Source organism: Nycticebus coucang, chromosome 1 (assembly GCF_027406575.1).
Source record: "Nycticebus coucang isolate mNycCou1 chromosome 1, mNycCou1.pri, whole genome shotgun sequence".
Classification (NCBI taxonomy): domain Eukaryota; kingdom Metazoa; phylum Chordata; class Mammalia; order Primates; family Lorisidae; genus Nycticebus; species Nycticebus coucang.
Window position 1 is genome coordinate 98,324,572 of NC_069780.1, and position 15,814 is coordinate 98,340,385.

Consider the following 15,814-nt stretch of genomic DNA (forward strand, 5'->3'; position numbering starts at 1 on the left):
AGCAATCCTCCAGGCCTCAGCCTCCTGAGTAGCTAGGACTACAGGTGCCCACCACCCATATCCAGCTTGTTTTCCTATTTTTAGTAGAAAAGGGGTCTCACTCTTGTTCAGACTGGTTTCCGGTTCCTGAGCTCACATGATCCACCCACTTTGGCCTCCCAGAATGCAGGGATTACAGGTGTGAGCCACCACTCTTGGCCTACTATTTCTAAAATGTTATCTTATGGTTTATAACAATTCACACTGCAAAGTGCTTTCTTTTTTTCTTTTTTTTGTAGAGACAGAGTCTCACTGTACCGCCCTCGGGTAGGGTGCCGTGGCATCACACGGCTCACAGCAACCTCTAACTCTTGGGCTTACGCGATTCTCTTGCCTCAGCCTCCCGAGCAGCTGGGACTACAGGCGTCCGCCACAACGCCCGGCTATTTTTTTGTTAGTTTGGCCGGGGCTGGGTTTGAACCCGCCACCCTCGGCATATGGGACCGGTGCCCTACTCACTGAGCCACAGGCGCCGCCTGCAAAGTGCTTTCTTACACTTTATTTATTATTATATTTTTTGAGACAGACTCTCACTATGTTGCCCTTGATAGAGTACCATGGTGTCACAGCTCACAGCAACCTCTAACTCTTGGGCTTAAGTGATTCTCCTGCCTCCGCCTCCCAAGTAGTTGAGACTACAGGTGCCCACCACAATGCCAAGCAATTTTTTTTGTTGTAGTTGTCATTTTTGTTTGGCAGGCCCCCATTGGGTTCGAATCCACCAGCCCTGTTGTATGTGGCCAGCACCCTAGCCACTGAGCTACAGGTGCTAAGCCACATTATTTATCTCAGATCTAGTGAAGCAGGCAGGGCAGTCATCACTGCCATTGTATAGTGGAGGAACCAGAGTTCTTCAAAGCTAGTGGTGCTGGGTCTAGAATCTGGGTCTCCCTTTTGTACAAATGCTTCATCTTGGGCGGCACCTGTGGCTCAGTGAATAAGGCACTGGCCCCATATACTAGGGGTTGCGTGTTCAAACCCAGCCCCAGCCAAACTGCAACAGCAAAAAAAAATAACCGGGCTTTGTGGTGGGCACCTGTAGTCCCAGCTACTCAAGGAGGCTGAGAAAAAAGAATCGCTGAAGCCCAAGAGCTGGAGGTTGCTGTGAGCTGTGATGCCACAGCACTCTACTGGGGGCGATAAAGTAAGATTCTATCTCAAAACAAACAAACAAACAAAAAAAACACAAATGCTTTATCTCACCTTGACTCAAAATGACTAAAATAATAATAACGATAATAAGGATGATGTAATATGACAGACACTGTTATAACTCCCATATAAGTATTATATAATGTTTGTAATCACTCAAAGAAATGGAAGTTGTTATGACTGCCACTTTAAGATGCTGTCACATAGGGTGGCACCCATACTCAGTGGGTAGGGTGCCAGCTACATACACCGAAGCTGGTGGGCTTGAATCCAGCCTGGGCCAGCTAAAACAACAATGACAACTGTAACAAAAAAATGTGGCGGGCGCCTGTAGTCCTAGCTACTTGGGAGGCTAAGGCAAGAGAATTACTTAAGCCCAAGAGTTGGAGGTTGTTGTGAGCTATGACACCACAGCACTCTACCCAGGGTGACAGCTTGAGACTCTGTCTCAAAAAAAAAGGATGAGGTCACATAGCTAGAATGTAACAAAGGCACAGAAACTGAACTGCAACTGACTCCGGAGCCAGTACTCTCAACCAACATGCTCTAAAAAGTCTGTTAGAAAAACAAGGGGGTTGGGTGGCACCTGTGGCTCAGTGAGTAGGGCGCCAGCCCCATATGCCAAGGGTGGCAGGTTCAAACCCAGCCCCGGCCAAACTGCAACAACAACAACAACAAAAAAATAGCTGGGCGTTGTGGTGGGCGCCTGTAGTCCCAGCTGCTTGGGAGGCTGAGGCGAGAGAATCGCATAAGCCCAAGAGTTAGAGGTTGCTGTGAGCTGTGTGATGTCGTGGCACTCTACCAGAGGGCAGTACAGTGAGACTCTGTCTCAAAAAAAAAAAGAAAAAAAAAAAAAGAAAAACAAGGGGGTTATTGTATCTTTCAAAATGACCCAACCTCTTGGGAGAAACTTTAACTAATGAGATAATGCACATCTTGACTCCCTTGTCTCCTAATGCTGTCCAGTCATGAAACTATAGATTTCAGATTGCTAAGCCTTCTCCTCTGGTGGGCTGAAGATCCAGCCTGAGAAAGAGCAAGACACATCTCTACTAAAAATAGAAGAACTAGCCAGGCATTGTGGAGGGTGTCTGTACAGCTACTTGGGAGGCTGAGGCAAGAAGGTCACTGGAGCTTAGGCTTTGAAGGTTGCTGTGAGCTAGGCTGATGCCACGGCACTCTAGCCTAGGCAACAAAGTAAGACGATGTCTCAAAAATAAAGAAACAGGGCGGCACCTGTGGCTTAAAGGAGTAGGGTGCCGGCCCCACATACAGGAAGTGGCTGGTTTAAACCTGGCCCTGGCCAAAAACTGCAAAAAAAAAAAAAAAAAAAATGGCCCTGCAAAAATCTCCATGAAAAAAAAAAGAGATGAATAGAAAACATATCAGAGTTAGCAACTGCCTTTGAGTTGTTGGGCTGTAACTCTAATAATTCCTAGTTTCTTTCTTCTTACATACACTTACCAAAAACAATTTTCATTAAGAATCTTCTATAATATTAGAAAAAATATTTTAAAAAGGGAGACATCTTTTCCGCCAAGTACTTCTGCATGTAAGCCAACTTACAGATTTTATCCAGTGTTTGATTTGCTTGAGATCTCAAAACTGTTGATTCTCTATATGAAAAGCCATGGAAGCCCTGCAAATATTCTTGCTGTTCTGATTTTATAATAATCAAGACAGGCTAAACATTTGCTATATAAAAACTATGCATGTGTCCTCAGACCTAGTTCTTTCCTAGGTTTGGTATCATAAATGCTGGTGATAAACCTGGTCTGATTTAATATATGATTATTTTGTGTGACTGCATAATGACTGTGATTCTAGGTTATCCTTGGTCAACCTTAGGAAAACGGCAGTATAGCTAATGTAATAACTTTTCCAAATGACCAGTGCTAATTTGCAGACTTGTCAAAAGGCATAACCCAAATAGGGAAATTTTATAATCAAGAGTTGTCTGGGTGGTGCCTGTGGCTCAAAGGAGTAGGACGCTGGACCCATATGCCAGAGATGGTGGGTTCAAACCCAGCCCCGGCCAAAAAAAAAGAGTTGTCATTAAATTAATTGTAAAATTACTATATTTTTATTTTCTAAAAATAAAAAAAGGAAAATCCATGTAAGCCTATTTTCTGTCTTATGTTTGAATACCGAACGCTAGCCTAAAAATATCTCAATACAAATAATAAAAAAAAGACAATGGATATTTAATTAAAATTTACAACAGAATAAACACATAAGCTGCTTATTTTACAGGTAAACTACAATGACAAAAATAGTGGAGCACTCCATATATGATGCTTTGTGAAGTAGTTACAAAAAAAAAAAATACCTTGTGACATTTGCAAACAATTTCTTTTTCTTCCACAGTTGTACTGATCAGGTAAGACACGTAGACAAGAAACATTCTTGAACCCACAGTTCCACAGCGAACATACATCATCTTTTCCAGCTGTAACAAAAAAATTGTGACAATTTCACATTAATTATCCTCCACCATGCCCAGCTAATTTTCCTATTTTTAGTAGAGATGGGGTCTTACTCTTGCTCAGGCTGGTCTTGAACTCCTGAATTCAATTGATCCTCCTGATTTGCCTCCCAGAGTGCTAGGATTATAGGCCTGAGCCACCATGCCCGACCAAAGTGACTAAATTTTTATCACTTTCATAGGATGCTGTAGTATAGCAAATCAAAGCTTCCACTGTGGAAGAGTACCCTGATTATTCCCAGCCTCAGAGTAAGAAAAGGATCATTACTATCGTGTCTTTTTACTTTATCATTCTCAACTTCTCCCAAACTTTCTGTACTTATTTGGAAACAGAAATTAATTGAAAGGTTATTATGCTAAGGTCTAGATAATAGCTATTTTATTAGGCAACTAATTCTCCATAATAGGGTAATCTGTTCTAAAATCTCTTGTAGAAAAACCACTGAACATATTTTACACATTTAAATATGCAAAATTTATTTAAAACATTCATTAGTTAAATCACATTTTTAGTCCTAGGCTATGCTATTAAAATGCTCTGACACCATCTAACACTCACTGTGTACTTAAACTACAAACTAACTAGGTCCCTCTCCCATCCCAGGTGAGCAAGTTCACCTGTTCCCCAGGCTGTAAGTCTCCGACGGGAATGTCAGTGAGTAGAGCTGGGTAGGATTCATCACACAGTTCTGTTCCGTGAAGAGTCACGTGAGTTTTCTGAGTTAAATTGGCATCCTGTCCTGAAAAGTGTTAATATTGGCGTTTTAAAATAGAGAATTCCAAGATTATCCTGGCAATCAGTGCTGTGTGAAGAGCGTTACATCATAACTTTTCTTTTTTTTTTTTTGAGACAAGAGTCACAAGCTGTCACCGTGGGTAGTGCTGTGGCATCACAGCTCACAGCAACCTCAAACTCATGGACTTAAGCGATTCTCTTGCCTCTACCTTCCAAGTAGCTGTGACTACAGGCACCCATCACAACACCTGACTATTTTGTTGTTGTTGCAGTTGTCATTGTTGTTTTAGCTGGCCCAGGCCAGGCTTGAACCCACCAGCCTTGGTGTTTGTGGCTGGCACCCTACCCACTGAGCCACGGGCACCACCCCCATTTACTTTTTCATTTTTTTGAGAGAGAGTCTCACCTTGTGACTCTGGATAGAGTGCCAGGGCCTCATAGCTCATAGCAACCTCAAACTCTTAGGCTCCAGTGTGTCCTACCTCAGTCTCCCAAGTAGCTGGGACTATAGGCACCTGCCATGATACCCAGCTATTTTTTTTTTTTTTTTTGAGACGGAGCCTCAAGCTGTCGCCCTGGGTAGAGAGCAGTGGCATCACAGCTAACAGCAACCTCCAACTCCTGGGCTTAAGTGATTCTTTTGCCTCAGCCTCCCAAGTAACTGGGACTACAGGCTCCCGCCACAACGCCCGGCTATTTTTTGGTTGCAGCCGTCATTGTTGCCAGCTATTTTTTTTTTTTAGAGATGGGGTCTCACATTGGCTCAGGTTGGTCTCTAACTCCTGAGCTCAAGCAATCCACCCACCTTGGCCTCCCAGTATGCAAGGATTACAGCCACTGCACCTTAAACCAATCCAGTAGTTGGCCCCGGTGATGCTCCTTTTATGTTGGATTAATGCTGATCAAACTGAAAAAGCAAATGCTTACCTGGTTTTAAACCAGCAGTGAGTTTCACGTCCCTGATTTGGGTCTTCTCATGGGATTGAACCGTCACAACCAAACAATACATTTCATTCGTCAGGGCAGGAGGCTCATGGTGCAGATGTACAGAAATGTTTGGAACTCTGGAAATGATCCTTTGAAAAGAAATCTCAAGTAAGTAATGAATTAAAAAAAAATCATTTAAATAGTATTTAAAGGAAGTAAGAGGATGACCTTTAATATCCCCTCCTAGCAAAGTGCACATACATTGTGCTTGCCTGAATGATGATGCTGTCCCAGTGAACCTCGCTATCAGGGAGCTTAGGTCGTCTTTTGAAGGAACGAGCTGCCTGCAAAGCTTCTTGGGAGGAAGCAGCATCTCCTCCTCCTCCCTGCCAATTTAAAACCACACATCTTCCGGTCTCATTGCCTAAAGCAAGATCCACTGAAGTAATCTAAAAGAAGAAGATCTGTCAGAAACGCTGCCTTCTACCAGCTTGTTACCCGCCCCTCTTAACAAATTACACTATAGACTGCTACACAGTGGAATAGCAGAAGGAGACCTACAGTGTAGCGGAAGGCAGAACAACTGCCTTATTCTGGCTGGGACACTGACTAACTGCTCCGGGTTTCAATTTCTTCACCTTTCAAATAGAAGTTAGCTGACTTTCTAGTGACCAAATGCACAGTACTGTTATGATTTTAGCACTTGCTATGTAAATACTACCAGATGTAACAGATGCTCAATTAGTGGTTGCTGAATGAAATAAATGTTTTGATGACGATGGATCCATTTACAACCTAACCTGTAATTCCACAAGTACCTTTCCTGAAAATATTTATAGTATTAGTCACGGAACGCTTTATTAATTGAATAAGTGTTCCAGGCCGGGCACAGTGGCTAACGCCAGTAATCTTAGGACTCTAGGAGGCCAAGGTAGGAGGATCCCTGTATCTCAGAAGTTCAAGACCAGTCTGAGCAAGAGCGAGACCCCATCTCTACTGAAAATAGAAAAACTAGCCAAGCGTAGTGGTGGGTGCCTGTAGTCCCAGCTACTAGGGATGTTGAGGCAGGAGGATCGTTTTGTTTTTATTTTTTTTTTGGCAGGAGGATCTTTTAAGTTTGAAGTTTCTGTGAGCTATAATGATACCATACCACTCTATTCAGGGCAACAGGGTGAGACTCTGTCTTAAAAAAAGAAAAAAATCAAGTAAGTGATCCTTTCAACCAAAATCATTAACAAAAGAACTCAAAATAGGATTATTAAATATGACTATGTCTGATAAGCTTCCTCATATAAAAAAATATGTCATGAGAGATTAGTCAAAATCACACAGGATTTTTAAAAAATGAGCAAAAAACTCTGGATAAAAGTTAAAAAAATTTAACAGTTTCACAGAAATTATGAAAACATTGATAGCATAACTTCATGTACCATCTGTCTTAACAATGGTCCCAAGTTTAGATTAGCTAACCATTCCCATTCAAATCATGGAAAACAAGCACTTAACGAGAGAATATTATGTGCTAATCACTATTCCTTTTTTTTTTTTGAGACAGAGCCTCAAGCTGTCACCCTGGGTAGAGTGCCGTGGCATCACAACTCATAGCAACCTCCAACTCCTGGGCTAAAGCGATTCTCCTGCCTCCGCCTCCCAAGTAGCTGGGATTACAGGCGCCTGCCACAACACCGGCTATTTTTTGGTTGCAGCCATCATTGTTGTTTGGCAGGCCCAGGCTGAATTTGAACCTGCCAGCTCAGGTGTATGTGGCTGGCGCCTTAGCGCTTGAGCCACAGGCACCGAGCCGCTAATCACTATTCCAATATTCACAATATCCTAAGAAACTATCCCCATTTTACAGATGAATACACTGAGATACAATAATTTAGTAAGCTGCAGAGCTAGAATTTAAACCCACATAACCTGGATCCAGAGTTTATGCTCAATAAAAATATTACTTATATATTTTTAAATGTCATTTCAAAGATCTGTATTACACCAATCTTTTAAAATACGTATGTTCACTTTTTTATTTAAAAAGATGCAATCAGCAATGTTTAAACATCAAAAAGATATTTAGTCTGGGCAATGCAGTGCCTCACACCTGTAATCTCTCTGGAAGGCTGAGGCAGGTGCATCTCCTGTATTTGACAAAAGTTTGAAACCAGCCTGCGCAAGAGTGAGCCCCCATCTCTATTAAAAATAGAAAAACTAGGGTGGCGCCTGTGGCTCAAAAGAGTAGGGCGCTGGCCCCCTATGCTGGAGGTGGCGGGTTCAAACCCACTCCCAGTCAAAAACTGCAAAAAAAAAAAAAAAAAATAGAAAAACTAGCTGAGCATGAGGTGGCTACCTGTAGTCCCAGCTACTCAGTAGGCTGAGGCAAGAGGATCACTTGAGCCCAAGAGTTTGAGGTTGCTGTAAGCTGTGATGACGTCTTGGCACTCTACCATGAATGAGATTCTGTCTCAAAAACAAAAAAAACAAGAGGTTGGGGGCAGCGGCTCACGCCTGTAATCCTAGCACTCTGGGAGGTTGAGGGGGGTGGACTGCCTGAGCTCATGGGTTTGAAACTAGCCTGAGCTAGACTGAGACCTCCATCTCTAAAATTAGCTGGGCACTGTAGAGGGTGCCTATAGCTCCAGCTACTCGGGAGGCTGAGGCAAGAGAATCCCTTAAGCCCAAGAGTTTGAGGTTGCTGTGAGCTGTGACACCATAGCAGTCTATGGAGGGTGACAAAGTGAGACTCTGTCTCAAAAAAAAAAAAAAGTATTTAGTCTGAATTATATTATACAAGATATATTTGCTATGTTATATAGTATATATTGTCTAAAACTCTTTAACTAATTATGTATCCATTAAAAAATAATGAAATGGCTCAGCTCAGTGCCTATAGCTCAGTGAGTAGAGTGCCAGCCATATACACTGGAGCTGGCGGGTTTGAATCCAGCCTGGGCCTGCCAAACAACAACAACTACAACCAAAAAATAGCCCAGCATTGTGGTAGGTGCCTGTAGTCCCAGCTACTTGGGAGACTGAGGCAATAGAATCGCTTAGACCCAGGAGTTGGAGGCTGCTGTGAGCTGTGACGCCACAGCACTCTACTCAGGGTGACAGCTTGAGACTGTCTCAAAAAAAAAAAAAAAAAGAAAATAGTAAAGAAATGATGTCTAATACACACTAAGTGAAAAGCATCAGCTAACAGAGTATTATATATAAAGCACTTCCAACTTTTTAAACTGGGACAAAATTTATAACTGCAAATATGTTCACAATAAAATATCTGGAAGGAAACCTACCAAAATACTATATTAAAAATGGTTTCTCAGTCTGGGCATAGTGGTTCACACCCATAATTCCAGCACTCTGGGAGGGATGAGGTGGGTGGATTGTCTGAGTTCACAAGTTTGAAACCAGCCTGAGGTAGAACGAGCCACCCTCTAAAAAATAACCAGGCGTGGTGCTGGGTTCCTGTAGTCCCATCTACTCAGGAGGTTGAGGTAGGAGGATTGCTGGAGCCCAAGGGTTTGAGGCTGCTGTGAGCTAAGATGCCATGGCATTCTACCCAGGGTGACCAAGTGCGACTGTCTAAAAAAGAAAAAAAAGGGGGTGGCACCTATGGCTCAACGGAATAGGGCACTGGTCCCATATGTCAGAGGTGGCGGGCTTAAACCCAGCCCTGGCCGGAAAAAAAAAAAAAAAGAATGGTTTCTCTTGGAAGGTCCAGGTAGAAGACTTTCATTTGGCCGGGGCTGGGTTTGGACCCGCCACCTCCAACATATGGGGCCAGCGCCCTACTCTGTTGAGCCACAGGCGCTGCCCAAGACTTTTATTTTTCATTTAATAAACTTGTCTATTATTTAAACTTTGGTATAAATATATCATTTCTTTTTTTTTTTTTTGGCCGGGGCTAGGTTTGAACCTGCCACCTCCTGTATATGGTGCTAGCTCCCTACTCCTTTGAGCCACAGGCACCGCCCTAAATATATCATTTCTATAATTAAAAATATTTAAGCAGATTTCACAACCAACCTCAATTTTCTTTCCTACATCTTCAGTTTTTGCAACAAACTTAAACGACAATTTTCTTGTTTTACCAGGAACTAAGCACATCTTTCCTTGGGTCAAATTTTCTAAAACTTCACTTGCTTTGGATGCTTCTTCTATTACACAGAATTGGTTGTATTCCTAAAAGAAAAGGTTAGCAGTCATTACACTTGTTCTATCCAGTTTAATGTAAACTACAGGAAGATACACGCATGGTAAAAATACATCAGACAGCACTGTTACCTGATTATTAAAGCTCACACAGAGCTTGGAAAACCTAATGGGATGTGGACAGTCAGCCTTCAGATAAACATCAAACTGAACGGGAACATCAACATGAAAACTTGGGGCATGAAACTTGGCTTTGCACTGAACTGGAAATAAAACAAAAGGGCTGAATTATACACTACTAGACATGCAAAACCCACACACATTATTCTGTGAACCACATTTAACTCTTCAGAAAAGATACAGCTATGCTGGCCATTCTTGCTGACTTTCACAGGTAAGGCATTTCAACAAACAAATGTAGCTCACTTTTTAAAAGAAAGCAAAATGATGGCTTTTGGCTGAGCGTGGTGGCTCACGCCTATAATCCTAGCACTCAGGGAGGCCAAGGTGGGTGATCATTTGAGCTCACAGGTTCAAGACCAGCCTGAGCAAAAGTGATACCCTGTCTCTACTAAAAAAAACAAAACCAGAGGCAAGAGGATAGCCTGAGCCCAAGAGTTTGAGGTTGGGCGGCACCTGTGGCTCAAAGAGTAGGGTGCTGGCCCCATATACTGGAGGTGGTGGGTTCAAACCCAGCCCTGGCAAAAGAAAAAGAAGAAAAAAAAAAGTTTGAGGTTGCTGTGAGCAATGATTCCATAGCACTGCACTCTACCAAGGGCACCAAAGTGAGACTGTGTCTCCAAAAAAAAAAAAAAAAAAATATATATATATATATATATATATATACATATAGCTTTAAATTCACCTTTAATTTTAAAATCATAGATGCTCCTAAAATGTAGGTAACAAGATTTTAACTTACATCAAAATATCTGCCTAGACCAGTGGTTCTCAACCTCTGGTTCGCAATCCCTCTCAACTGTATTAAAGGTTCACGGCATTAGGCAGTTGAGAACCACTGGCCTAGACATTCAAGTGTGTTTCTAGTAACACTTGAACTACAAATAAACTATGTATATTTTAAGACATAAATCAAATATTTAAGATCTTGATTATCTTTATAAGTCACTGAAGTGAAATAAAATCATAGTCTAAATCACTTTATCTATAAAATGATTATACTGTGAAAATTTTCCTAATGTTTATATTTACTATTTTGCACTTATTCATTTTTTAGACATAAGAATGACTTCTCTGAAATATTGTAGATATTAGCTACTTACCAAATGGTACAAAATCCTGTACTCCTATTGTGAAAATATTGCTGCCAGCCAGAGAAACTCGGTCCGCCCACAGCTTCTGAGCAGTTTTTATAGCTAAGATGTCACAGTCAGGTTCTGGATCAGGACTTTCATTCTGCAGCAGCAGAGTTAAACATTCATTCAATGAGTTGGGGAAAAGATTATATGCAAACACGTAAAGATAGATGTAGATACAGGTATACACAGCCATACAACACATTTTATATAAATAACTCCAACGTACCATTAAAACATTTATGAGATTCTTTTCTATCCGAGATTTCTGGTCATCTTTCAAAGTTGAAGCTAATATGAAGAAAGAAGGGAAAAAATTAGAACTGTAAGACAGGTATGTAAGTCCACTTATTTAATGTTTAAAAATATATATGTATATATACACACATATATATATCCTACATATACATATTTGTCTTTTTTATTTTTATTTTTTTATTTATTTTTGAGACAGAGACTCAAGCTATCTTTCTGGATAGAGTGCTGTGGCATCATAGCTCACAGCAACTTCCAACTTAGGTTCTTGCCTCAGTTTTTCTGTTTTTAGGAGACATGGGGTCCCACTTTTTGCTTAGGCTGGTCTCGAACTCCTGAGCTCAAGCAATCCACCCGCCTCAGCCTTTTGGAGTGCTAGAATTACAGGCATGAGCTACCACACCCACCCTGTCTTTATATTTTTTGAGACGAGGTCTTTGTCATCCAGTCTGGACCAGTGTGTGTCATCATAGTTCACAGCAACCTCAAACTCCTGGGCTCACGTGATCCTCCTGCCTCAGCCTCCTGAGTAGGTAGAACTATAGGCACCTGCCACAATGCCAGGGTAGTTTTTCTATTTTTGGTAGAAATGGAATATCGCTTTTGCTTAGGCTGGTCTTAAACTCCTGAGCTCAACAGATCCTCCCATCTCAATTTCCCATAGTGCTAGGATTATAGGCATGAGCCACCATAACCATTCTTTAAATATATTTTATAAAAAAATCCCTCTTCTAATATGATTAAGCATAGTGACTTGCATGTAGTAAAACTACTGCTAAACATGTAAAACTAAATTATTCTTCAAATTTTAAAAAGCTTAAAGATACTAAATAATTTTATGGATGGAGAATTTTGTTAAAAGACACCGAATTACCTCTTCCAAGGAGTTCTAGGGAATAGGTAATGTAATCCTTTAATTGGGCCATGAGGTAAGAACACTTCAGAGCTGTAGTCAATATAGATGTGAGTAGAGTCCACCATCCTTCACTCCGATAATCACACATCACATAATCCAGCAACCTAAAGGAAGATAAAATGTAAGACATACTGAAATAGATCCACAAGAAAAGGTGTGAAGAGTTCTTGAAGGAAAAAAAGCACTTTCGTCATTTTATGTAAATATAAGAAAATCTAACGAAGATAGTATAATAGACATTTTCATATTTAGTTAAATGTGAGGTTTCTTAAAACTTTGAAAGAGATTGGGCCAGCAGATAGCACTTGAAAAAATAGTATAGAAATGAAGTTTAACAGAAATAGAAATAAATATGAATAAATAAATAGAAATAAATATGAAATAAAAATAGAAATAGAAATAAAAAAGTACAGAAATGAAGTTTAACAGAAATAGAAATAAATATGAAATAAATAGAAATAAATTTTAAAAAGTACAGAAATGCAGTTTAACAGAAATAGAAATAAATATGAAAAAAAATCCTTCTCTCTCTCTCTCTCTATATATATATATTTTTTTTTTTTTTTGAGACAGAGCCTCAAGCTGTCACCCTGGGTAGAGTGCTATGGTGTCACAGCTCACAGCAACTTCCAACTCCTGGGCTTAAGTGATTCTCTTGCCTCAACCTCCCAAGTAGTTGGGACTACAGGCTCCTGCCACAACACCTGGCTATTTTTGGGTTGTAGCTGTCATTGGTGTTTGGCAGGCCTAGACTGGATTTGAACCCGCCAGCTCCGGTGTATGTGGCTGGCACCTTAGCCACTTGAGCTACAGGCGCTGATACATAAGTTTTTGAAAGATAACCAGACTAGTTGTAAAAATAAATAGTGAGCAGGACTTACTTCAAAGCTTTGGTATAATCCTTTGCATAATAATACTCCTCTCCCATTTGAACCACTATAAAGGAAAAAATATTTATGTACATAATTTAAAACCATTCAAAGTTGCACAAAATTGTGGCATGTTATGGATACATACTTAGATGACTTTTCATTCTTGGACACTTATACTTCTTGAATTGTGCAACAGCATTGCTCAGAAGAGTTATTATTATTTCCTGTTAGAAAAGGTAAAATATGAAACAGTTTAATTAAAATAATTTCATATTTTCCTCGAACACTGAAAAAAACAGTTTATATTGGAAAAAAACTTACAGAGTGAACAACATTTCTCTCTTTCAGCTGAATGGCAAGAATTCCCACCTTCTCTTTTTCAGGGTCAGAAAGATCAAAACCTGTGTAAGATAAGACGCAACCCATCTTATGTAGCTCATTTAACATAAATCTTCATGTGAACATTGTATGTGTACACTCCTTGAATGCTTTATTTTAACATAACATACTTAAGTTTCTTAAACATTCTAGAATCTTAAAGGTTCTAAGAGACAGCTCTGTTAACATGGCTACTTCTCTGTGATCTCTGTTCTGAAGAGATCATCATTGAGCTCAAAGTTCTTCTGCTTAGTGGAATCAACCACTTGAAGAGTAACATCAATGTCATCCTCTACAAAGAATATACTCTGGACATTAAAGTAAATAATTTCTTAACACTTAAGGTTCAATTGCCCAGATACTGCTTGAATTAAATTATGTATAAAACATAAAAAGATGCAGAGAAATTATTTTTAAGGTGATACAACTCAACACTTTTTAAATGTCAAATTCTTAAAATTAACTGAAATTAAAATAATAAATAACAACAGTGGCTTATTATGTTAAGACAACAGAAGTCCAAATGTTTCAATCACATCAAAATCATTCATTATAAGATGTAGTGATACAAAGCATTCTAAAAAACAAAGAAACTGCAGATCTTAAAAAAGAACAATGTTTAAAAGCACACATTTTTACCTCAACAGAATTTCTTATCCCTAACAGAGCCAACGGAAAAATTATGATAGTTATCTTTGCCTTCTGAAGATGAGAGAAAAAGGTGGAGGGAATAATTATTTACTTAGTATTCCTTGTCGCCATGATCTTTGTCCATAAAAGTCAAGAACGCCTGTTTGTGTTTCTAAGGGATCAGGATTGGGATACATTATAGAAGCCTGTAAATTAAAACACAAACCTAAATAATAGTTTATATAATCCATCACAAAGCAACTTGTGCCCAGTCTTTGACTGAACAAAAATGTTACCACATATATAAAAGACAATCATACATTCGAATTCAAAATTGTAAATGTTTCAACACAAATTAAATTGCAACCTAAGTTTAAAAAAAAAAGTTTCATTTAATGCTTAGGTAATTTTACAAAAATTAAATGCAATAAATCAACCTGATTCTGACAAATGATTTTATAGTAACCTCTTTACATTTTTATCTTTGCTATAATAAACCAGTAAAATATGAATTATGCCTGATATTTATTCCATATGTATAAGTGTCCTTTATGCAAAAGAAAACCAATTTGTTTTAAAGAGAAGACACTATTTTCTTTCTTTATTACTTCTCTATTAAGTCCTGGCATTTGAGGCAAAGGAGGAATTTTTGGCAACAGAATTGACAAATTTACACTGCTTCATTTTTCTTTGTTGTAACTTTTCCCCCGAAACCAAAATGTAATAAAAGTATATTGTTGAAAAATGTAGAAAACATCCAAAAGGAAAAATATTTTAATTATATATAAACTTGCTACCAACATGAAGAACGTATACATCATTCTCCCAGATTTCATGTCCAAAAATTGTTAACTATTGTAATAATTTTTCCATCTATTTTTTATTTAAGTGTATTTCATACATTTCTCCCTATCATTATATAGTCTTCTAAAAATGTTCATGGCTGCCTACTATTCCATATTTTAACAAATTCCCTATAGCTGTTCATCTTATTTCTGTTTTACATGTCAATTAATAAGTCTGTGAGGGCAGTGCCTGTAGCTCAGTGGGTAGGCGCCAGCCCCATATACCGAGGGTGGCAGGTTTGAACCTGGCCCCAGCCAAACTGCAACAAGAAATAGCGGGGTGTTGTGGTGGGCGCCTGTAGTCCCAGCTACTTGGGAAGCTTAGGCAAGAGAATCGCCTAAGCCCAGGGGTTGGAGGTTGCTATGAGTTGTGACATCATGGCACTCTACCAAGGGTGACAAAGTGAGACTCTGTCTCAAAAGAAAACAAAAAAGTCTGTGAGAACAATTTCATAAATAAATCTTGGTATTTCTCTCTTAGGATCTATTATTTGCCTTAGTATTCCTGAAAGTAAAATTTTGGGTCAAAAGTTATACATACTTATTTAAGGCATCTCACATTACTATCTGACAGAAATATTATTTTACATTTTAACCAATGGTATGTGTTAATGTCCAATTCTTTACATCCTAATGCTAGCTTAAATCGCTTTTTAAAAATACTGTGTTCTGGGGCAGTGCCTGTGGCTCAAAGGGGTAGGGCGCTAGCCCCATATGCCAGAGGTGGTGGGTTCAAACCCAGCCCGGGCCAAAAACTGCAAAAAAAAATACTGTATTCTGGATTGGCACCTGTAGCTCAGTGGCTAGGGCGCCACACCAGCTACATACACGGAAGCTGGCAGGTTCGAATCCAGCCCGGGCCTGCCAAACAACAATAACAATTATAACAACAACAAAAAAAATAGCCAGGTGTTGTGGTGGGCACCTGTAGTCCCAGCTACTGGGAGGCTGAGGCAAGAGAATCGCTTAAGCCCAAGAATTTGAGGTTTCTGTGAGCTGTGATGCCACAGCACTCTACCGAGGGCAACAAGTGAGACTCTATCTCAATAAATAAATAAATAAATAAATAAATAAAAATACTGTATTCTAATTATAAACTCATGTATTCTGA

General features: G+C 39.6%; 1 protein-coding gene and 1 non-coding gene across 3 annotated transcripts in view; one reads left to right on the forward strand and one right to left on the reverse strand.

Moving 5' to 3' along the window:
* TRAPPC11 (trafficking protein particle complex subunit 11) overlaps positions 1-15,814 on the reverse strand; it is a 58,470-nt gene that overhangs the window by 15,235 nt on the left and 27,421 nt on the right. For both annotated transcript variants that reach the window (XM_053584852.1, XM_053584861.1), the window contains exons 11-23: positions 13,971-14,064; positions 13,172-13,251; positions 12,996-13,074; positions 12,860-12,914; positions 11,937-12,082; positions 11,037-11,098; positions 10,775-10,907; positions 9,624-9,754; positions 9,366-9,521; positions 5,601-5,788; positions 5,340-5,488; positions 4,295-4,416; positions 3,521-3,640 (exon numbers count right to left, since the gene is read on the reverse strand). In XM_053584852.1, the coding sequence (XP_053440827.1) occupies positions 3,521-3,640; positions 4,295-4,416; positions 5,340-5,488; positions 5,601-5,788; positions 9,366-9,521; positions 9,624-9,754; positions 10,775-10,907; positions 11,037-11,098; positions 11,937-12,082; positions 12,860-12,914; positions 12,996-13,074; positions 13,172-13,251; positions 13,971-14,064 (1,515 nt within the window). The remainder of the gene's footprint in view (positions 1-3,520; positions 3,641-4,294; positions 4,417-5,339; positions 5,489-5,600; positions 5,789-9,365; positions 9,522-9,623; positions 9,755-10,774; positions 10,908-11,036; positions 11,099-11,936; positions 12,083-12,859; positions 12,915-12,995; positions 13,075-13,171; positions 13,252-13,970; positions 14,065-15,814) is intronic.
* Positions 2,831-2,961, forward strand: LOC128593030 (small nucleolar RNA SNORA72). Its single transcript, XR_008382217.1, has one exon. It is a non-coding gene; the product is annotated as a small nucleolar RNA SNORA72 (small nucleolar RNA).